Source organism: Ctenopharyngodon idella, chromosome 9 (assembly GCF_019924925.1).
Source record: "Ctenopharyngodon idella isolate HZGC_01 chromosome 9, HZGC01, whole genome shotgun sequence".
Taxonomy (NCBI): Eukaryota; Metazoa; Chordata; class Actinopteri; order Cypriniformes; family Xenocyprididae; genus Ctenopharyngodon; species Ctenopharyngodon idella.
The window spans coordinates 26382463-26399020 of record NC_067228.1 but is presented as its reverse complement, the minus strand read 5'-3'; the positions used below and the strand labels follow the sequence as shown (position 1 = coordinate 26399020).

The window sequence follows — 16558 nt, the reverse complement described above, 5'->3', positions numbered from 1 at the left end:
CTTAAAGTAAAATTTTTGATTTAACAGTATTACAAAGTTACTTAAAAGTGTTTTTCTTTCTTTAATTTCATTAATTATTTTTATTCATTCATTCAACGGCAAGCAATTTGATTTACATTGTTGTAGATGTCACTTATGAATTTGTCACGTTTGGTTAGGACATGGTGTTTAACAGTTTAATACCAACAAGCCTCCTGACTTAAAAGAGGATTGAATAACAATTCCTTTGTGATTTTTAAAAAAAATGTAAAGTGTATTTTACTGTTTTTGTGTGTGTGTGTGTGTGTGTGTGTGTGTGTGTGTGTGTGTGTGTGTGTGTATGTGTGTGTGTGTGTGTGTGTGTGCTGCTCTTTCCCAGCTATAGGGAAAGTTCACACGAGACGCAAACTTCATACCAGCCTAAGGTCAAAAGGGTCGCTATTTGACACAGGACATGGGTGGGGCCACTACAACTAATTTGTGGGAACTACCCCTTCAATGTGTGCCAGCATACGGTCAACTACATACTCACACAGACATTTACTGTACATCTAAAGAATGTACGTCCACTACAAAACCTACACTTCCGAAAAATTTCAAAGGCTCTGCTATTTGCAATGCTACTTGCAGTGTCGCTTGGGCTGAGAGTTCCTCAGGTCTTCCCCTCGGAACAATTTTACATCCTGCCTTGATCCCTCTAATCGAACAATAGATTTTCCCCCAATTGTTTTGCTTTTTTGACTGAGCAGATTATTTTGGCAGGCAATGGAGCAGCGTTTTTCCTGTCCTTATCACCAACAGACATCTTTTGTGCAGTGCTGGTCCACCCATTCAAACCTTTATAGAGTGCACACACTTACTTCACGTGCGCTTTTATTCTCGTGCACAACCTCAGGAACCACCCTGTGACCACATCCATGTCCTCTTCCCTTATATGGTAGAAGGAATTTCCACAGCGGACGTTGCTTAATTGCATGCAGTTTATTAACACAGTATATTTAATGCAGTTATTGCTGAAAAGCCCTGTTGCAAATATTAAAATATATAAATATCAGATGACTACATTTTGAACTTCCTGACAATGCAAACGCCTATCTTTCTCAAATTTTTTCATCTCTTCCCAAAATGTTATTCTTCAAGCTAGTGTTGTAGTACTCAAGAGCAGCCTTGCTGTCGAGGCCTTTTTCTGAAGGTCCTGGTTTTGTCTCAGTATCAACCGCATTTGTACTTGTTCTTGTCTGGGCTAATACCCCTTTGCCACCAACACGGTTCTGGTACGGGTTCCCGGCCTTTGTCCGTTCTCTAACCATTCTGTGCATTTCCACAGCAGAAAAGGGGGTTTCAGCCCAGAAAGGTCAACTGAACTCCGGCCCTAAAAACTTGCTGGTCTGGAAAGGAGCCGGGGAAGTGGTGGTTTGGCGGTACTGTAAACACCAAAACAGAAAAGCCTGCATGCACAAACAACGGGATGAGCACAGTTTGATTTTAGACTGTTTATATTCAGGCAAACAATATGTAGCAGCTTTACGTCATCGTTCATTCATCAAGTCTGTGAAAACACGTGGCCAGTTTGCGACAGGCTCCAGTTTGCCTGGCCAAAAACAGGCTCTGGCTCCAGAACACGAACTAATCAGGTGGAAAAGAGATATAAATTTTTATTTTATTTCAAGACCGGTCAAGACCACAAAACTGCAGGGATATCGCTAAATTGCCGGTGCACTGCCTGATTTATTTAACACCATTACGGTGAATGGACGTAAATCTTCCTGCTTCAAATGCAATCAATAACTTTTTTTTTTTTTTAATTTCTCATTTTACTTACTGTTGTGCTGTGTCAGAAATCAAAGGGTGATTGTGTCAAAAATGTCACCAAAATTAATACAAATGCCCGCAAAATTCAAGATATGATTGCAAAAAAGTACTTGTATGAGATATTGATTTTATATTATAACATATATTATAAATAAGCAAATTGGTAACAGCTCTTATCTTATGACAGCTCAGTCTTATTATACTAATTGTATTATTGATTAAATATAAAACATTTCCCAGGCAGTAAATGTGGATCTTTTAAATAAAAGGAGTGCTGGTCTAGTCATAGTCTTGACTCGGTCTTGCCCTGCCTTGGTCTTGGTCTTGTCTTGGTCTCAACACACACTGGTCTTGGTCTTGATTTGGTCTCGGTTTAGGTGGTCTTGACTACAACACTACTTCAAGCATTTCCATCACACCAGAGTTGTGAAATAAAGTGCTGAATCCCCATGACAACACTATCCATAAAACATACTTAAATGTGCAGTAGTTGATCTGGGAAGTGCTAACATTAGCCTGCTAGCATTGAAAGCATATGATCCCACCCTCCCTGCAAATCGCCGTCCAAAGCCACGCCTCCTCCAAAACACGCACACAGCTGTTCTCGGCAAAGAGTCACAAGAGTTGGCATTAAACAACCTCATGTCTCAAAGCACATAACATTTCAATAATAATTAAAGCTGCAAACAGCAATGAAAGGGCCCTCGCACCCGGGCTCACTGCTACCCCGTGGCCTTATGAAAACAGTAAACAGGGGGCGACATGCATGTAAACGAGTAAATACAGGAGAATTATGGCAAAGTCATTTCATAATGCCAAACTTCTTGCTGCCAGTAGGTGGCGCTTTGACTATAACTGAATATTGCCATGTAGATGTGTTCAGGCCAGGACTCTTATCAAACATGTGAATTTTGGGGCAGATCGGACATTGAATGTCTGAGTTGCGACAACTTCCTTTTTCGTGGTGTTAATCGCATACATTAGTGCTTGGCCAAGTGTTGCATGATTTAACGTGTTTCTAGTATGTTTGGTACTTTGTGGCATATTGAAATGTGTTCCTGGGAGTGAATTACAGTGTAAAGCATGCCATTTTCTGTTGCCAGCAGGTGGCGCTATGACTAATTGAATATTGGCATATAGATGTCTTCAGACCAGGCCTCTTATCACACATATGAAGTTTGGGGCAGATCGGACATTGTATGCCTGAGTTGCAACTTCCTGTTTCATGATGAAACATCAGACTTTGTCAGGCCGCCACGGACACGCCCTTCCGTGAAAAGTCGAGATCTTCACAATGTATCATCGCTAAGGCCTTAAGATTAGACTGACCAAATATGATATTGATCTGGTTAAATCTCTACGAGGAGTTAATCACAATGTAAAACATGTAATTTCCTGTTGCCCACAGGTGGCGCTATGATTGTAACTGAATATTGCCATGTAGATGTGTTCAGGCCAGGACTCTAATAAAACATGTGAAGTTTGAGGCAGATCGGACATTGTATGCCCGAGTTACAACAACTTCCTATTTCATGGCGAAACATCAAAATTTGTCAGGCCGCCACGGGCACGCCCTTCAGCTAAAAAACCCTAGATCTTCACAATTTAACATCGCAAAGGCCTTTAGATTAGACTGACCAAATATGATATTGATCTGATTAAAGCTCTAGGAGGAGATAGTTAAAGTACAACGTCTGGAAATGGCAAAAACTTCACAAATTTTGCAGAGAAAATTTAAAATAGCTCACTTCCTGTTGGGTTTTCAGATTTTGCACCCACAGACTTTTTTGTAGGTATTGGGCTGTTACATGTGTCTACCAAATTTCATACCTGTACATGAAACGTACCACGAAGGGCGCTTAATTTAAATTTTGTAGGTGGCACTATCAAGCCATTCTGCCACACTTAATTCTGAAACCCATATCAGACGTACATTTTCACCACTTCTGACGCGTGTGCAAAGTTTCATGAGTTTTCGAGCATGTTTAGGCCCTCAAAAATGCGATTCATTTTGGAGAAGAAGAAGAATCGACTGAGCAATTACAATAGGGTCCTCACACTACCGGTGCTCAGGCCCTAATGAACATAAACAACTTAGAGAGCTTGTACCTGACTGCTGCAGATTCATTTCGTGAACAGCTCTGGTTAGAACGTCATGGGTTCCCATCTCTTAATTACAGTAGTTATGGCGTGAACACAGTAAAAGCTTGTTGATTTGATTCGGTAGGATCTGTAAAAGGTGGCTGCTGTTTGTTTGCGGTGCTCTGTGACTGACATCTGTCTACATAAACTCTGCATAGCATGAAACGCACTGATGATGTACGATGTCTGCGCGAACAGGGTGTGCGAGGGTATGTAAAAACATACGGTGACAGGCAGGACATTGTATTATTTCATTTAGACCAAATATAATGATTGGATTTACATTTTATGGTCCTACACCTTCCACAGAAGATATATATTTATAAAAATACATTTAGACCATTTAACATAGTGATTGCTATCAGGATATGAGAAGATTTTCAACCAGTATAACAAAAAAAAATTCTGTAGAGAATCACCTATTGCACCTTTAAGTGTATTAAATGCTGTAAAATATATCAAACTCCCTTTCAAAAGACAGACATGAGCATTGGTATATCAGATACAGTATGTCCAAATATTTATTAAATAAATGCATTAATGTGCAACCAGATCCATTTGCACCTACACCTACAGTATTTATCAACTGTTACCAACTGTTTACCAACAATTAAACATGTAAATAATCCAGCTCTCAAACAAAAATGTAGGTCAATTTTCGATAAAAATTGTGCATTGGTCTTGGATTGCAATAAGGCTCAAAATCAGAGACGCAATGTGTATGGGTATGACCATATTTAGGCTGAATCCATGCATAATAATAACAAGATTTTGTGCTAAACTGTGTGGAGAATCTATAATTTTCTTCATCGTGCACCAAATAGTCTTTACTGTCCATGTGAGGTCACCTACAATGATCATACCCTGTAGGCCGGATCATTGCCTGTCTAAAATTAGCCTGGCCTGAAACCTGAAATCACTACACTCCTTGTACCAGTATAATGCACAACCTCAGCCTACTGCTGTCACAAGTTTTTGATCAGGGAGGCACAAAATCTGATAAAGCTTTAGACAAGGAGGTTTCTTCTTCTTCTATTTAGGGAAATCAGTTTAACTCTGAAGAAAAAAAAAAAAAACTTGCATATGATATTGATACCTTGTTGTAGAGGGAGTTCTTGGCAGAAACACTCCACAGGATCCTGTGCAAAACTGGCTGTCCTCTCATAGACCAAAAGGGCCTTTGAATAATGTGAAAAATTATACTTTTTGGTAACGCTTTAGATTACAGCCCGGAAAGTACTGCATAATTACAACGAATTTACAGTGTAACTTTCAATAATTATAGTGTACCTATAAAGTAAGTACATGTAAGTATAGGGTAACAATATGTAAAGTCTTGGGAATAAAGCGGTAACAACCAGGAAAATAAATTATTTATACTGTAAGTATTTTAGAACTAAGGGGTACTTATACTATTATGATAGACAACAATCTTACGTTTTGGAGCAATTTAGCGAGAAAGTGCACTGATTAAGTTGTTTCAAGGCAAGTAGAAAGAACTATTGCAATTACTTATTGCATTACTTATTTTTTTTTTTTTTTTTTTTTTTTTTAACCATATAAACACTTAAACCAGTTAAATGAGCAAAATCTGAAAAAAGTATAAAAAATAATAATTACAGTAACCCCAAAATCTGAAAAAAGTATAAAAAATAATAATTACAGTAACCCCAAAATCTGAAAAAAGAATAAAAAATACTTTTTTGTACTTTTGTATTTCATTCCAAAAGTTTTGTTACCACTTTCTATATTCTTATGGCTGTACACAAGTTTTGGCATCTCATCTATAGTTTTCACTTTGATGTGTTGTTCCAACCATGTAAAACTTTGAAAAAGAGTGAAAACAGATTTTTCCTTCCACTGACTGCATCAAAATCTCTTTGGGGCCAAATATCAGCACTTACTGTTCCTTATGAACATTCGTATCAGTACAAACCCTTGGAATGGACAAGATTAATTAACTAAAGTAGAACTAGAACATGAGAACAACATCATGAGAATGACTGAATGAATCCATACTTGACTTTTCAACATGACATATAACTGAAAAGGAGGAATTAACATGTTTCAGCCATGTCAGTGGAGATTTACAAAGTCTTACACAGTATGCAATGTCTTCTTCAAAAAACAAGGTGCCAAGGTGAATACCACAGCTACATCTAGAGCTAAAAAAATGAGGGTAGAGCTAAAGGAGCTTCTACAGGCAGCTGGCAAACGATCAGCCCCTTTGAACTTGCTGTGTTTGCTGCTGGTGATGGGCGGTGGCCAGAAACACATATCAACATGTGGATCAGGAAAAGAAATATGTTCTCATGTTGAAATCATCTTCAAATTGCAAGGGGATTTCACACACTCATCACAACACATGGGGAGACTGTTGTACAATGGTAAAGCTAATACTATCATGTCCAATGGTGTTTATTAATCTGTGCAAACATAACAATGATTATGACGATAACTTAATTGATAACCTAGGCATGATGACAGCAAATTAATACACCAATCATATAAGTAGCCACTTTAGCCAATTTAAATTTAAAATTCATGCAGAATAACCCTTCAATGCAATAACGACACAAAGTTAAAGTCGGCATGAAATAAAAATTCATCTATTCATCTATTCGTCTATTTTCTAAACACTTGTTATAGATCTTTCTGTGAACAATACACCCATCTAACCATTTTAAAACCTTTTCTGACCTTGCAATATTTATTCAAAATGTCAAAACTTGATCTTCTAGTTAAAGCAACAACCATGTCAAAACGGAATTTCAGAAACTTCCCCGGCTCACATTTTTGATTTTGTTAATATTGTTTTTTTTTTTTTTCTGTAGAAAGACAAACATAAATAGTAACGAAAGCCAAAATAGTAAATGCCACAGATGTATATCCATTATTTTGTAAAGGAGGGTAAAAATTACTATTTTCACCTGAGATTTGGAGCCAATTTACAGGGGTGTAAAAATGACTTTAGAAAGATGGCAGCATCGTTATTTTATTTTTGCACAGAGATTGGTAGGTCTATTAATAAAATCTGTCGACTTTAGCAATCTTTGGTACATTATATGCCAACAGTGACCATTCAAAAATGGCAAAAAGCACTTTTACCTCAAGTTTGCATACCTGTTACTCAAGAAGTATTAAAGATATCATAATATCCTTTTAGATTCTGGTTCTTAACAAACTTTCCTTTTGGTGTCTTCATTTTAAAAGACCTCGATGGTTCAGTCCCAGAGATATAGAGATCTTAATGTGGCTCCATGAGTAAACTGGTAAATCGTACACAATTTCAGTGGTCAAAAACCAAATGTGGGTCACTTTGCATACAGCTGATTTTTTTTTTTTTTTTTTTTTTTCTTTTAAAGAGGAATATCTAAAGAACAAATAATGTTAAAACTAGAAATGTATCTCTTTTTCTTCTATTAGCTCAATTGCATAGAACATACCTCTCTGAGTGCCATAAATATTCCTTTTACAAAGTTTGCAAGCCTGTAACTCTAAAAGTATACAATATATCTTAATTTCCTTCTAGATTCTCATTCTTAATAAACATTTCTTTTGAAATCTTCATTTTTAAGGCCGTATATGGTTATATTGGGACCTCAATGTGACTCCATGTCCAAACCAGAGTCGGGGACCTCTGGTTGAATCGACATGGAATGACCCAACAAACTTCGCTCTGGTGATGTATGCTGGCCTTCCCCAATGATTTAGTCCAGTTAAATCCACCACAAGCTTGCGTTCATGTGCCTCCACTTTTGAGTGCAATGCCCACATTTCAAAATCCAAACAACAACCGATGCGTAGAGCCAAATTGTGGCCTCTATTTCTTTTTCTTTTTCAATAATCCATCACACTTGGATGTGTGTCACAATACAGAAGAAAAGATCTTCTGAACGTCCGTTTCATCACAACTTTTTATTCAAACAAATATTTGGAAAATAAATACTGAACTGCTAAACCTTATGCTGAAAACCCTGTCTTCTTGGAAAGTTGAAATGGAACATTATGGAGATTCTAGAAACTCCAGTTAATGAAGAGTTCACCCTAAGGCAGCATTATTTATCTTAAATAGTTTTGCAAATTAACACCAGCCATATGAGGCATCATTGGCAAAAATGTAAATAAGCAGATGTGGACTTTATACAGTATATGTGAACACACACACACTTTACCATTAAGTGTCAATTTGTGAGTATTACAACATAACCACTCACTGACTCTGGACACATTTTCCTCATTAACTTCAGGCCAGTGTCTAATCTCTCACTATGGGATACCAGTTAGTTATATTACCACTAAAAACCATACTTAATTGATGTGGGACTTTACTACTGTGAAACGGTTATATTTCAGCCTTAAATGAATGGGAGAAATTAAAAGTCTTTTTTTAAAAAACATGATTTTAATTAAAGGAACATGCACACTGCAAAGAACGGTACATGGTAAAACATTTGCGAATTGCACATGAGGAACTTGTAATACAAACAAGGACACTCCCACTCATCTGAGGGACTCAGTTCAGTATGTTGCACCATGAATGAGGCACAAATCCTACCCCACAATCTCCACTTAATTTTGTCCACTCAATATAATAAAATTAAAAGCACACTTACTGCGTTGACCTCTGTCGTAAGGACAAGGACTGCAAGGCACAACAGAAAACACCTGCAATATGAAAAAAAAGTGAATTAATATGTGTGCTAAGGGAAAACAGATGCTTCCAAAACACAAAACAAAACAACAGACTTTACCTTAATGTGTTCCAATGCTGTAGATGTTTCTCACCCTCCATGTGAGCCTGAAAACAGATGAAATCTCTCCGTCTGCCCAATGCCAGTGTCCTGTTACTGCATACTCAATAATCTGAAAGTAACAGATGGACTGAGGTTAGTTCTCACTGTTTTAAGCATATTGTGGGCCCTTAGAGCATATTTAAAACACAATAAATGTACTGGTATCTTTGTAGATCTCATGTTCCTTGCTGAAAGATCCAGCTTTAGCCGGTAGTTGTGTTTTAGAACATGGTAACTGCTTTCTAGCTGGCACAAACTGTCATTAGCTTATAGACAGTCATGAAATAGCAACAAACATACTCAAGTTGGTCATATATAATCTACCATCTAATAAGCATATTACACGAGCTAGAAACCAACTAACATGTTCCAAATACGCAGCTACCATTTTGTGACAGCTGTTGATATGCCAAAACACTCTATTTTGTTATTATTCGATAGCTTTTAACGACAATAACACACATTTAAGTTCAATATTTTTAATCGTAAGGCTGGTTTTGAATGTGAAGTGACGGCAGAAGTTTACCTCAGATCTCGCACGCTCCAGTCGCACGCGCTCAATCCTGATGCGTTCGCACTTTCAGAAAGTTGGATATCTCACCTAAAATCCACCTTGCCAAAGCTGTTTTAAGGGAATTGCTGATCTCCAAGACTTAAACTTCCCCTAACAATGCTGAAATGCGAGTGATAGTTGTTCTAAACAGGGTTGTGTTGGTGCGTATTGATGGGTGGTCGTGATCCTGACAGGGGGTGTGGTGGGCTCTTCTACAAGACATTACTTTCAACAACAGCCACATAACGTTTAGGGCAAAGATGCAGACAAACGTATAGTTCAGGCTCGGATAGAAGAGAGGCAAGAATTGCTTGAAACGGAGAAGAATCCGTCATCAGCGTGTCCTTTTGGACATTATTCATAGGTGTGAAGATGCGGCTTCCATGTGTCACTGTTTTTCTTCTCACGGTCTCTTTGAGCATTGACAAGAGCACAGCTAAGGTAAGTCCAACTAAAAGACAAACTTATGGTAACTTAAATGTTTGTTTATTAGTAATGTCGTCGGTTTTGGAGATCCGTTATAGCTCTTGAAACTTAAGTCGCGCACACAGAGAAGTGCGTATAACTCGCGCGCGACTTGCTTGCGCTCAAGTTCCACTTTTGTTTTCACGTGCGAATATTTCCATTTAACAAAGTTAAAGGATGGGATATAACTTAAGTGTCTTGAGCGACAAAATTGTCCAGAAATAGCACAACACATGTAAAATTACTTATTAGAAACAATCTGAATTATAAGAATACGACTTATATTGTAGCTATATGTTCCATGCTGTCTAAGTAACTAAAATAATACATGCTCCAGTCTAGTAGACATAATTATCAAGTGCATAATGTGTATTCATACAATTTATAGCACGACAATTGTTTTAACAATAGTCTCTGTAGATTTATTCACGGTTTTGGTGGCTTGTTGTTTTATTAATTCAGCAATTTGATATAGATAGTTTCCAATTTGAAAAGATTGTGTGCTTTCAGTGGATCTCACTCATGATGCTTTTGTATCTTGATGTATTGTCATGTAGTGGATTTCTGCTGGGCTTTTTTCTACAGTTTATATTTGCCACTCCTCTTGGTCTCATCTGGCGGGTTATATTACTCCTTCACCCCCCACCCCTCTCTGAATTCAATTTCAAAGTTACTTTTTGGCAATACAAATAAAACCAGTAAAATAAAAAATGTCAGCATTATGCATTGTGCAACAGAATGGAATAAATATCCAATAAGACATTAATGTACAACAGTAATGTCTGCGTTTGATATGTTTCTGACAATTATTTCATTGTTGTACTATGAAAAACAAGTAAATGTCTTCTTTTGAAAGCCATGTTTATTTGAGTCTACCTTTTTCTTTTCCTAGACTGAAAACAACAGACACCATTGGCTTCTCTTTTATTGTGTTGTACGCTTGTGTGCACACCGCTACGGTTAACACAAGCTTCTGTAAACTTATTCTTAACCATCTGGACTTTGTTTTCCATTTGTTAAAGGCATTATACCACTCATGAAATCAGTATCACTTCTGAATGAGTTCCAGGACACTTTTTACCCAAGACAAATTATGCATGTAATGCTTTCTCCTGCATGTAGAAGCAATAATCTGAGAGAGCTATACTGGACATTGGGGGTGTGGCTGGGGGCGGGGCTCCATTATGATGCACGTTCAGAGCAAGGATTCGGGAAATGACAGGTGTCTGGGTGATAAGACCAGGTGGAATGATGACTGATTGTGACAATGATGAGATAAATTCACAAAGCCGTTACATCTGGTGATTTTGTCATATTTCTGAATAGATATACAGGCATATCTGCTTGATGAATGAACTGCACTTGATACTGCAGATATTTGTAGGAGTATATCTGCATGAAGAATAACTGTTTACTGATTTCAAAGTACAGCAATAAAACGCCCCAGAATACAGGAATTTGTTGATGGATTATCACATTACTACAAGCATTATTTTTATTTAAGCTGACATGTCACGTAGCTATATATTGAATAAGATATATTACGATATATAATCTACATTTACACAACTCTCTGCATACTAAGTTACAATTGGTCAATTGATTTTTTTTTTTTTTTTCATCTTAAAGCTTTATGGCATGGTTTCACAGACAGGGCTTAGATAAGCCAAAATTAGACCTTAGTTCAATTAGGACATTTAGTAGCTTTTATAAATGTGCCTTAAAAAAACAAAAAAACAAAAAAACAAAAAAAAACTAGCGTGCATCTTGAGACAAAACAATGGCAGAGACATGTTTTAAGATATGTCAGTGCAAGTTGCGTTCAGTTAAAACAGCTCAAACATGCATTTTGGTGTGGGACTTGGCTTAAGCCTTGTCTGTGAAACCAGGGGTAAAATTATTAAACTTTATGACTGATCATTGTCCTTGGCAGTAGATTCCTTAAATAGCTGTGCTAGTTTCATATCTCTTAGTTTACTGTACGTCGTCTTCTGTATCTCAACCTGTAAAGCATGAGACTAGCAACACTGCGGTCATGGGTTTGATTCCGAGGGATTGCAAGGACTGATAAGAAGTGTCCTCTGAATTTTTTTTTTTTTTTTTTTTGTATCAAAAAGTATGTATTAAATGCATAAATGTGAATATCAACCAAGTCTCACCACTGTATGTTGGGGTCCTGATCGCTCTGGCAGGGTTTGTTTTGCTATCAATGTACGTCATACATTGTCATCTTATTATGTGAGATGTGCTGAACTGTGTATTTTTGTTCTCTGGCATGAATATAGATTGAAAGTGTGTGAATCTGTAATCTCTCAGCACTTCCTAGTGCAACAGCCATCAAATGCCACCCACAGCTGCCTCTCTCTGTCACCTTGGATTGCAATTGATGCCATTTGTGAGTAGTATAATTGTCAGGCTTGTGAACTCTGTTTAAACAACTACAACAACAATAACCCTGAGAACAATAATGTTTTGCTCTGTATTGTGTGTGACAGTCGCCAAAAGGTGTAACCATTTGTTTTTTGTTGGCTTGTTTTTTGGAGGCAGGGTTCCCATGCTCATAATATGTAAATACAGTTATGCTCAAAAGTTTACATATCCCTTGCAGAATCAGTGAAAATGTGAATAATTTTAACAAAATAAGAGGGATCATACAAAATGCATGTTATTTTTTATTAAGTACTGTCCTGAGTAAGTCGCTTGTTTGTTCTGAGCAGTTAAACTGAGCTCTGTTCTTCAGAAAAATCCTTCAGGTCCTGCAGATTCTTCAGTTTTCCAGCATCTTTTGCATATTTGTACCCTTTCCAGCAGTGACTATATGATTTTGAGATCCATCTTTTCACACTGAGGATAACTGAGGGACTCAAACACAACTATTAAAAAAGTTTCAAACATTCACTGATGCTCTAGAAGGAAAGACGATGCATTAAGAGCTGGGGGTGAAAACTTTTGAACAGGATGAAGATATCCAAATTTTTCTTATTTTGTATAATTTTTTTTTCTTTTTTTTTTTTTTTTTTTCCTTTTAGTACTGCCCTTCGTAAGCAACAGAAGATACATACATGTTTCCTGGAAGACAAATTAAGTACAATTTACCTTGATCTTCAAATTCAAAAAGTTTTCACCCCCCAGGTCTTAATGCATTGTGTATCTTCTGGAGAATCAGTGAATGTTTGAACCTTTTTTAATAGTTGTGTTTGAGTCCCTCAGTTGTCCTCAGTGTGAAAAGATGGATCTCAAAATCATACGGTCACTGCTGAAAAGGGTTCAAATGTGCAAAAGATGTTGGAAAACTGATGAATTTGTAGGACCTGGAGGATTTTTCTGAAGAACAGAGCTCAGTTTAACTGCTCAGGACAAACAAGGGACTCATGAACAACCATCACAAAACAAAACAAAACAAAACAAAACAAACAAACAAACAAACAAACAAACAAAGTCATGGATCATCCAGTTAACGACACACAGTATTAAGAATCAAGGGTATGTAAACTTTTAGACAGGGTCATTTTGTTAAAATTATTCACATTTTCACAGATTCTGCAAGGGCTATGTAAACTTTTGAGCACAACTGTATATCATGAAAAATTCTACTGAAAATTTATTTTTTTCTAGTTACAGTAAATTTAATTGGGTTAATTGGAGTGCAGTCACTAAAAAAAAAAAATTATATATATATAATATATATATATATATATATTTTAAATATACTTATCCAGTAATCACAAACAATTGGAAAAGTCACAGGAACCCTGTAAAGCGACGCCATTCCTGAGCTCAATCAATGTAAATACATTTTTAGGTGAAGTGGATGGAAAATAACTATTGTGTTTTGCAAAATCCACCCTAAATCCTTGCAGCATTCGTGATACAGTATGTGTGGTTCACCATAAATTTTTGTTTTTCCTCTTGGGAGTCTAAATATTTGTTAAAAATAAGATGTTCATGAGGACTAAATATGTGTGTTTGGAATGGTTTCCTTAGGCTTATTCTTCCAAATACAAAGGGTGAAGAATCTCTAACAAACAAATGTTTGTTTATATTATCTATGTATATCTGTCTGTTTCAGTGGCAGAAACAGTCTACATTGGCAATAATCTGCCTCATCTATATTTGTACGTTAATGGAAGGCTGGTGATCCGGATGCGTTTCAGTTGAATACCATGTTTTTCCAAGCTTGTTTATCAATTGTGATTTTCATAAGGTCAGCGTGGTCTCACGTGTATCCAGTTCATATCAGATTAGTGGTGACTTCTCCCAGCAGACTTCCTGGAGTTAACTCACTTCATTAGGATGGCATTACAGATTAGATTCTCCACTTTAATGCAGTGCAGAAACAGCCAAAGTAAATGAAGGTGAACTCTGTAAACTTAACTGATAGTAGTGCAATTTCTAAGCAGACTCAGTCATGCCAAAACAACAGGGTGCACCCAACACACCCTGAAAGATGAATCACCTATTTACACTTCATTTTATCAGCCTAGTCACTTCATTGGTCTTGATCAGTGAGACAGCTGTCTGATTGGGTATTACATTTACACTTGGCCACATAAATGCATTTGATGATATAAATCCCATCTAATATTCAGGTATAGTGGATTTCACTCAGGATGAGGTTTAAAATGCCCATATTATGCTCATTTAAGCCGCGTTTCCACCGAAATTACCCAGAACAATTTGTCCCAGGAACTTTTTTTTTTCCCCAGACCTATTGCTAGCTGCGTTTCCATAGCGGTCTTAAGTACCGTCAAGATAGTCCGGTGATGTAGTCCCGCTGGTTTTTCGTCCTCCGCATATAAGCTTAATAAAGCCTCAACCTCATCGTCAGTCCATCGGTCGTATTTTTTAAACTCCATTGTTGATTCGAATAGCAAACAACTCTTACTGCACGTACTCCAACAGACTTTCAACCAATCAAAATGCTGCGTGAACTCAACCAATCAGCAAGTCCCACCCCCGAAAGTTACGGAACTTTGAAAAAGTACTACCTAGCGAGCAGGTACTTTCTGAGGGGGAATTTTTTTACCCGGAACTTCATTTAGACCGTGGTTCCTGCGGTCGAAACACACCAAGTACCACCATTAAAGTTTCTAGTTCCTGGGGAGAATTCCTGCAGTGGAAACGCGGCTTTACAAGTTCATCATTTTATTTTTGAGGTCTGCCAGAATACATTTACATGATTTAAAGATGGGGAAAAAAACGTTATTTTTCTTATAGTGTACATTGCTGCAGCACCTCTTTTTACACTCTGCCTGAAATGCTCTATTTAGTTCACGTCTCATCCCAGTCTGCTCTGATTGGTCAGATGGCCCAGTCTGTTGTGATTGGTCTACCACTTAGACCGCATGTTGATATGTAATGATTAACCATAATCATGTTTCAGCTCCCAAGGCTTCAAACAATATTATATCTATGGTAACTATGGGGTCGGTATTGGAAGTCAATGCACTAACACCCAAAGTATTAGCTTGTAGCCACTTTGCGTGATGTAATTTTCACGATAGCGCATGTGCGAATTTGGAAGTGTTCATTGAATGTGTACACCTGTGCTCACGGTCAGTGAAGTATACTTTGAAAGTCTTGTATGCTCAACTGTACACAGACAGAGCAGAACATGGAAAATTAAGCCTTAAAAGCAATAAAACGTAAATTTTGGTGTCTTTAAATACACATACTCTCTTTATGTGCTTTATGTAGTTAATACACCACAGTTTGTGTGCTGTAATCCATCTTATCACACCCTCTGATAGTGAAAGAAATTCCTCAAGTGACTTATGTGCACTCCGTATCTCTCGGGCCTGCTCTGCCCTTTGAGACTGGCAAGTTTCATGTGGGTGGGTTGTCTGTCTAATTCTTGGAAACCGCACATGTGGTGATGGGTGTGAGAGAGAGTGAGTGGGGAGACGGAGGATGGATGAGGTCCAATTGGAGGGAAAAACACGACGGACCTCACTAGGCTTACACACTGTTCCGCCTACACCAGATCGTACTGTTCCAGCATCTCCCGAGAGAGGGTGGATGGAATGCCAGTGCAGAGGAAGCAACAGTTGCAACTGTTTATCTTCCTGATTCACTGTTCCTTTCCCCTTATCCTGGACATTTCTTTCTCATTTTCTGAGTTTTATTTGTTTTCATTTCTCCAGAAAATAACACATAGTCTCATAAAGCACTTACATGTGCTCCCTTTTTCAGCCAAGCAGCCCCTATAAATGCATTTTAATAGGGTACTCAGTATTTGATATACACGTAAATTCTCTACAAATTGTTTCCTGGACTGTCAACAAAATGTTTGTAGAACGTTTGTAGAATTGTGCCTAAAGACAGGGTTCCCACATCATGATTTTTTTTTTTTTAATTGTGATTCACAGGCCTAGAAGTCATATAAATTAAAATCTTAAAAATTGTGATTTTGTTTTATTTTTTTATAGTGAATATAAACATTTCTAGCAATGGTCTGCTCCAGAAATAGTTTTCCCAAGTTTTATTCACTAGTTCCCATGTTTAAAGGATTAGTTCACTTTAAAATGAAAATTACCCCAAGCTTTACTCACCCTCAAGCCATCCTAGGTGTATTTGACTTACTTCTTTCTGATGAACACAATTGGAGTTATATTAATAAATATCCTGATGCATCCAAGATTTATAATGGCAGTGAATGGGTCCAATGAGTATCAACTGAAAAAAGTGCTTCCATCCACATCCATCCATCATAAACATACTCCACATGGCTCCGGGGGGTTAATAAAGGCCTTCTGAAGTGAAGCGATGCATTTGTGTAAGAAAAATATCCACATTTAACAAGTTATGAAGT

At 37.4% G+C, this 16558-nt stretch overlaps 2 protein-coding genes across 2 annotated transcripts in view; one reads left to right on the top strand and one right to left on the bottom strand.

Moving 5' to 3' along the window:
* col4a2 (collagen, type IV, alpha 2) overlaps positions 1-9464 on the bottom strand; it is a 109341-nt gene extending 99877 nt beyond the window's left edge. Inside the window, exons 1-3 of the mRNA XM_051904657.1 lie at positions 9256-9464; positions 8688-8799; positions 8550-8601 (exon numbers count right to left, since the gene is read on the bottom strand). Of these exons, the coding sequence (XP_051760617.1) occupies positions 8550-8601; positions 8688-8728 (93 nt within the window). The 5' untranslated portion in view covers positions 8729-8799; positions 9256-9464. The remainder of the gene's footprint in view (positions 1-8549; positions 8602-8687; positions 8800-9255) is intronic.
* A 17-nt stretch (positions 9465-9481) lies between these two features.
* Positions 9482-16558, top strand: part of col4a1 (collagen, type IV, alpha 1) — a 68216-nt gene continuing 61139 nt past the window's right edge. Inside the window, exon 1 of the mRNA XM_051904658.1 lies at positions 9482-9723. Coding sequence (XP_051760618.1) covers positions 9655-9723 — 69 coding nt within the window. The 5' untranslated portion in view covers positions 9482-9654. The remainder of the gene's footprint in view (positions 9724-16558) is intronic.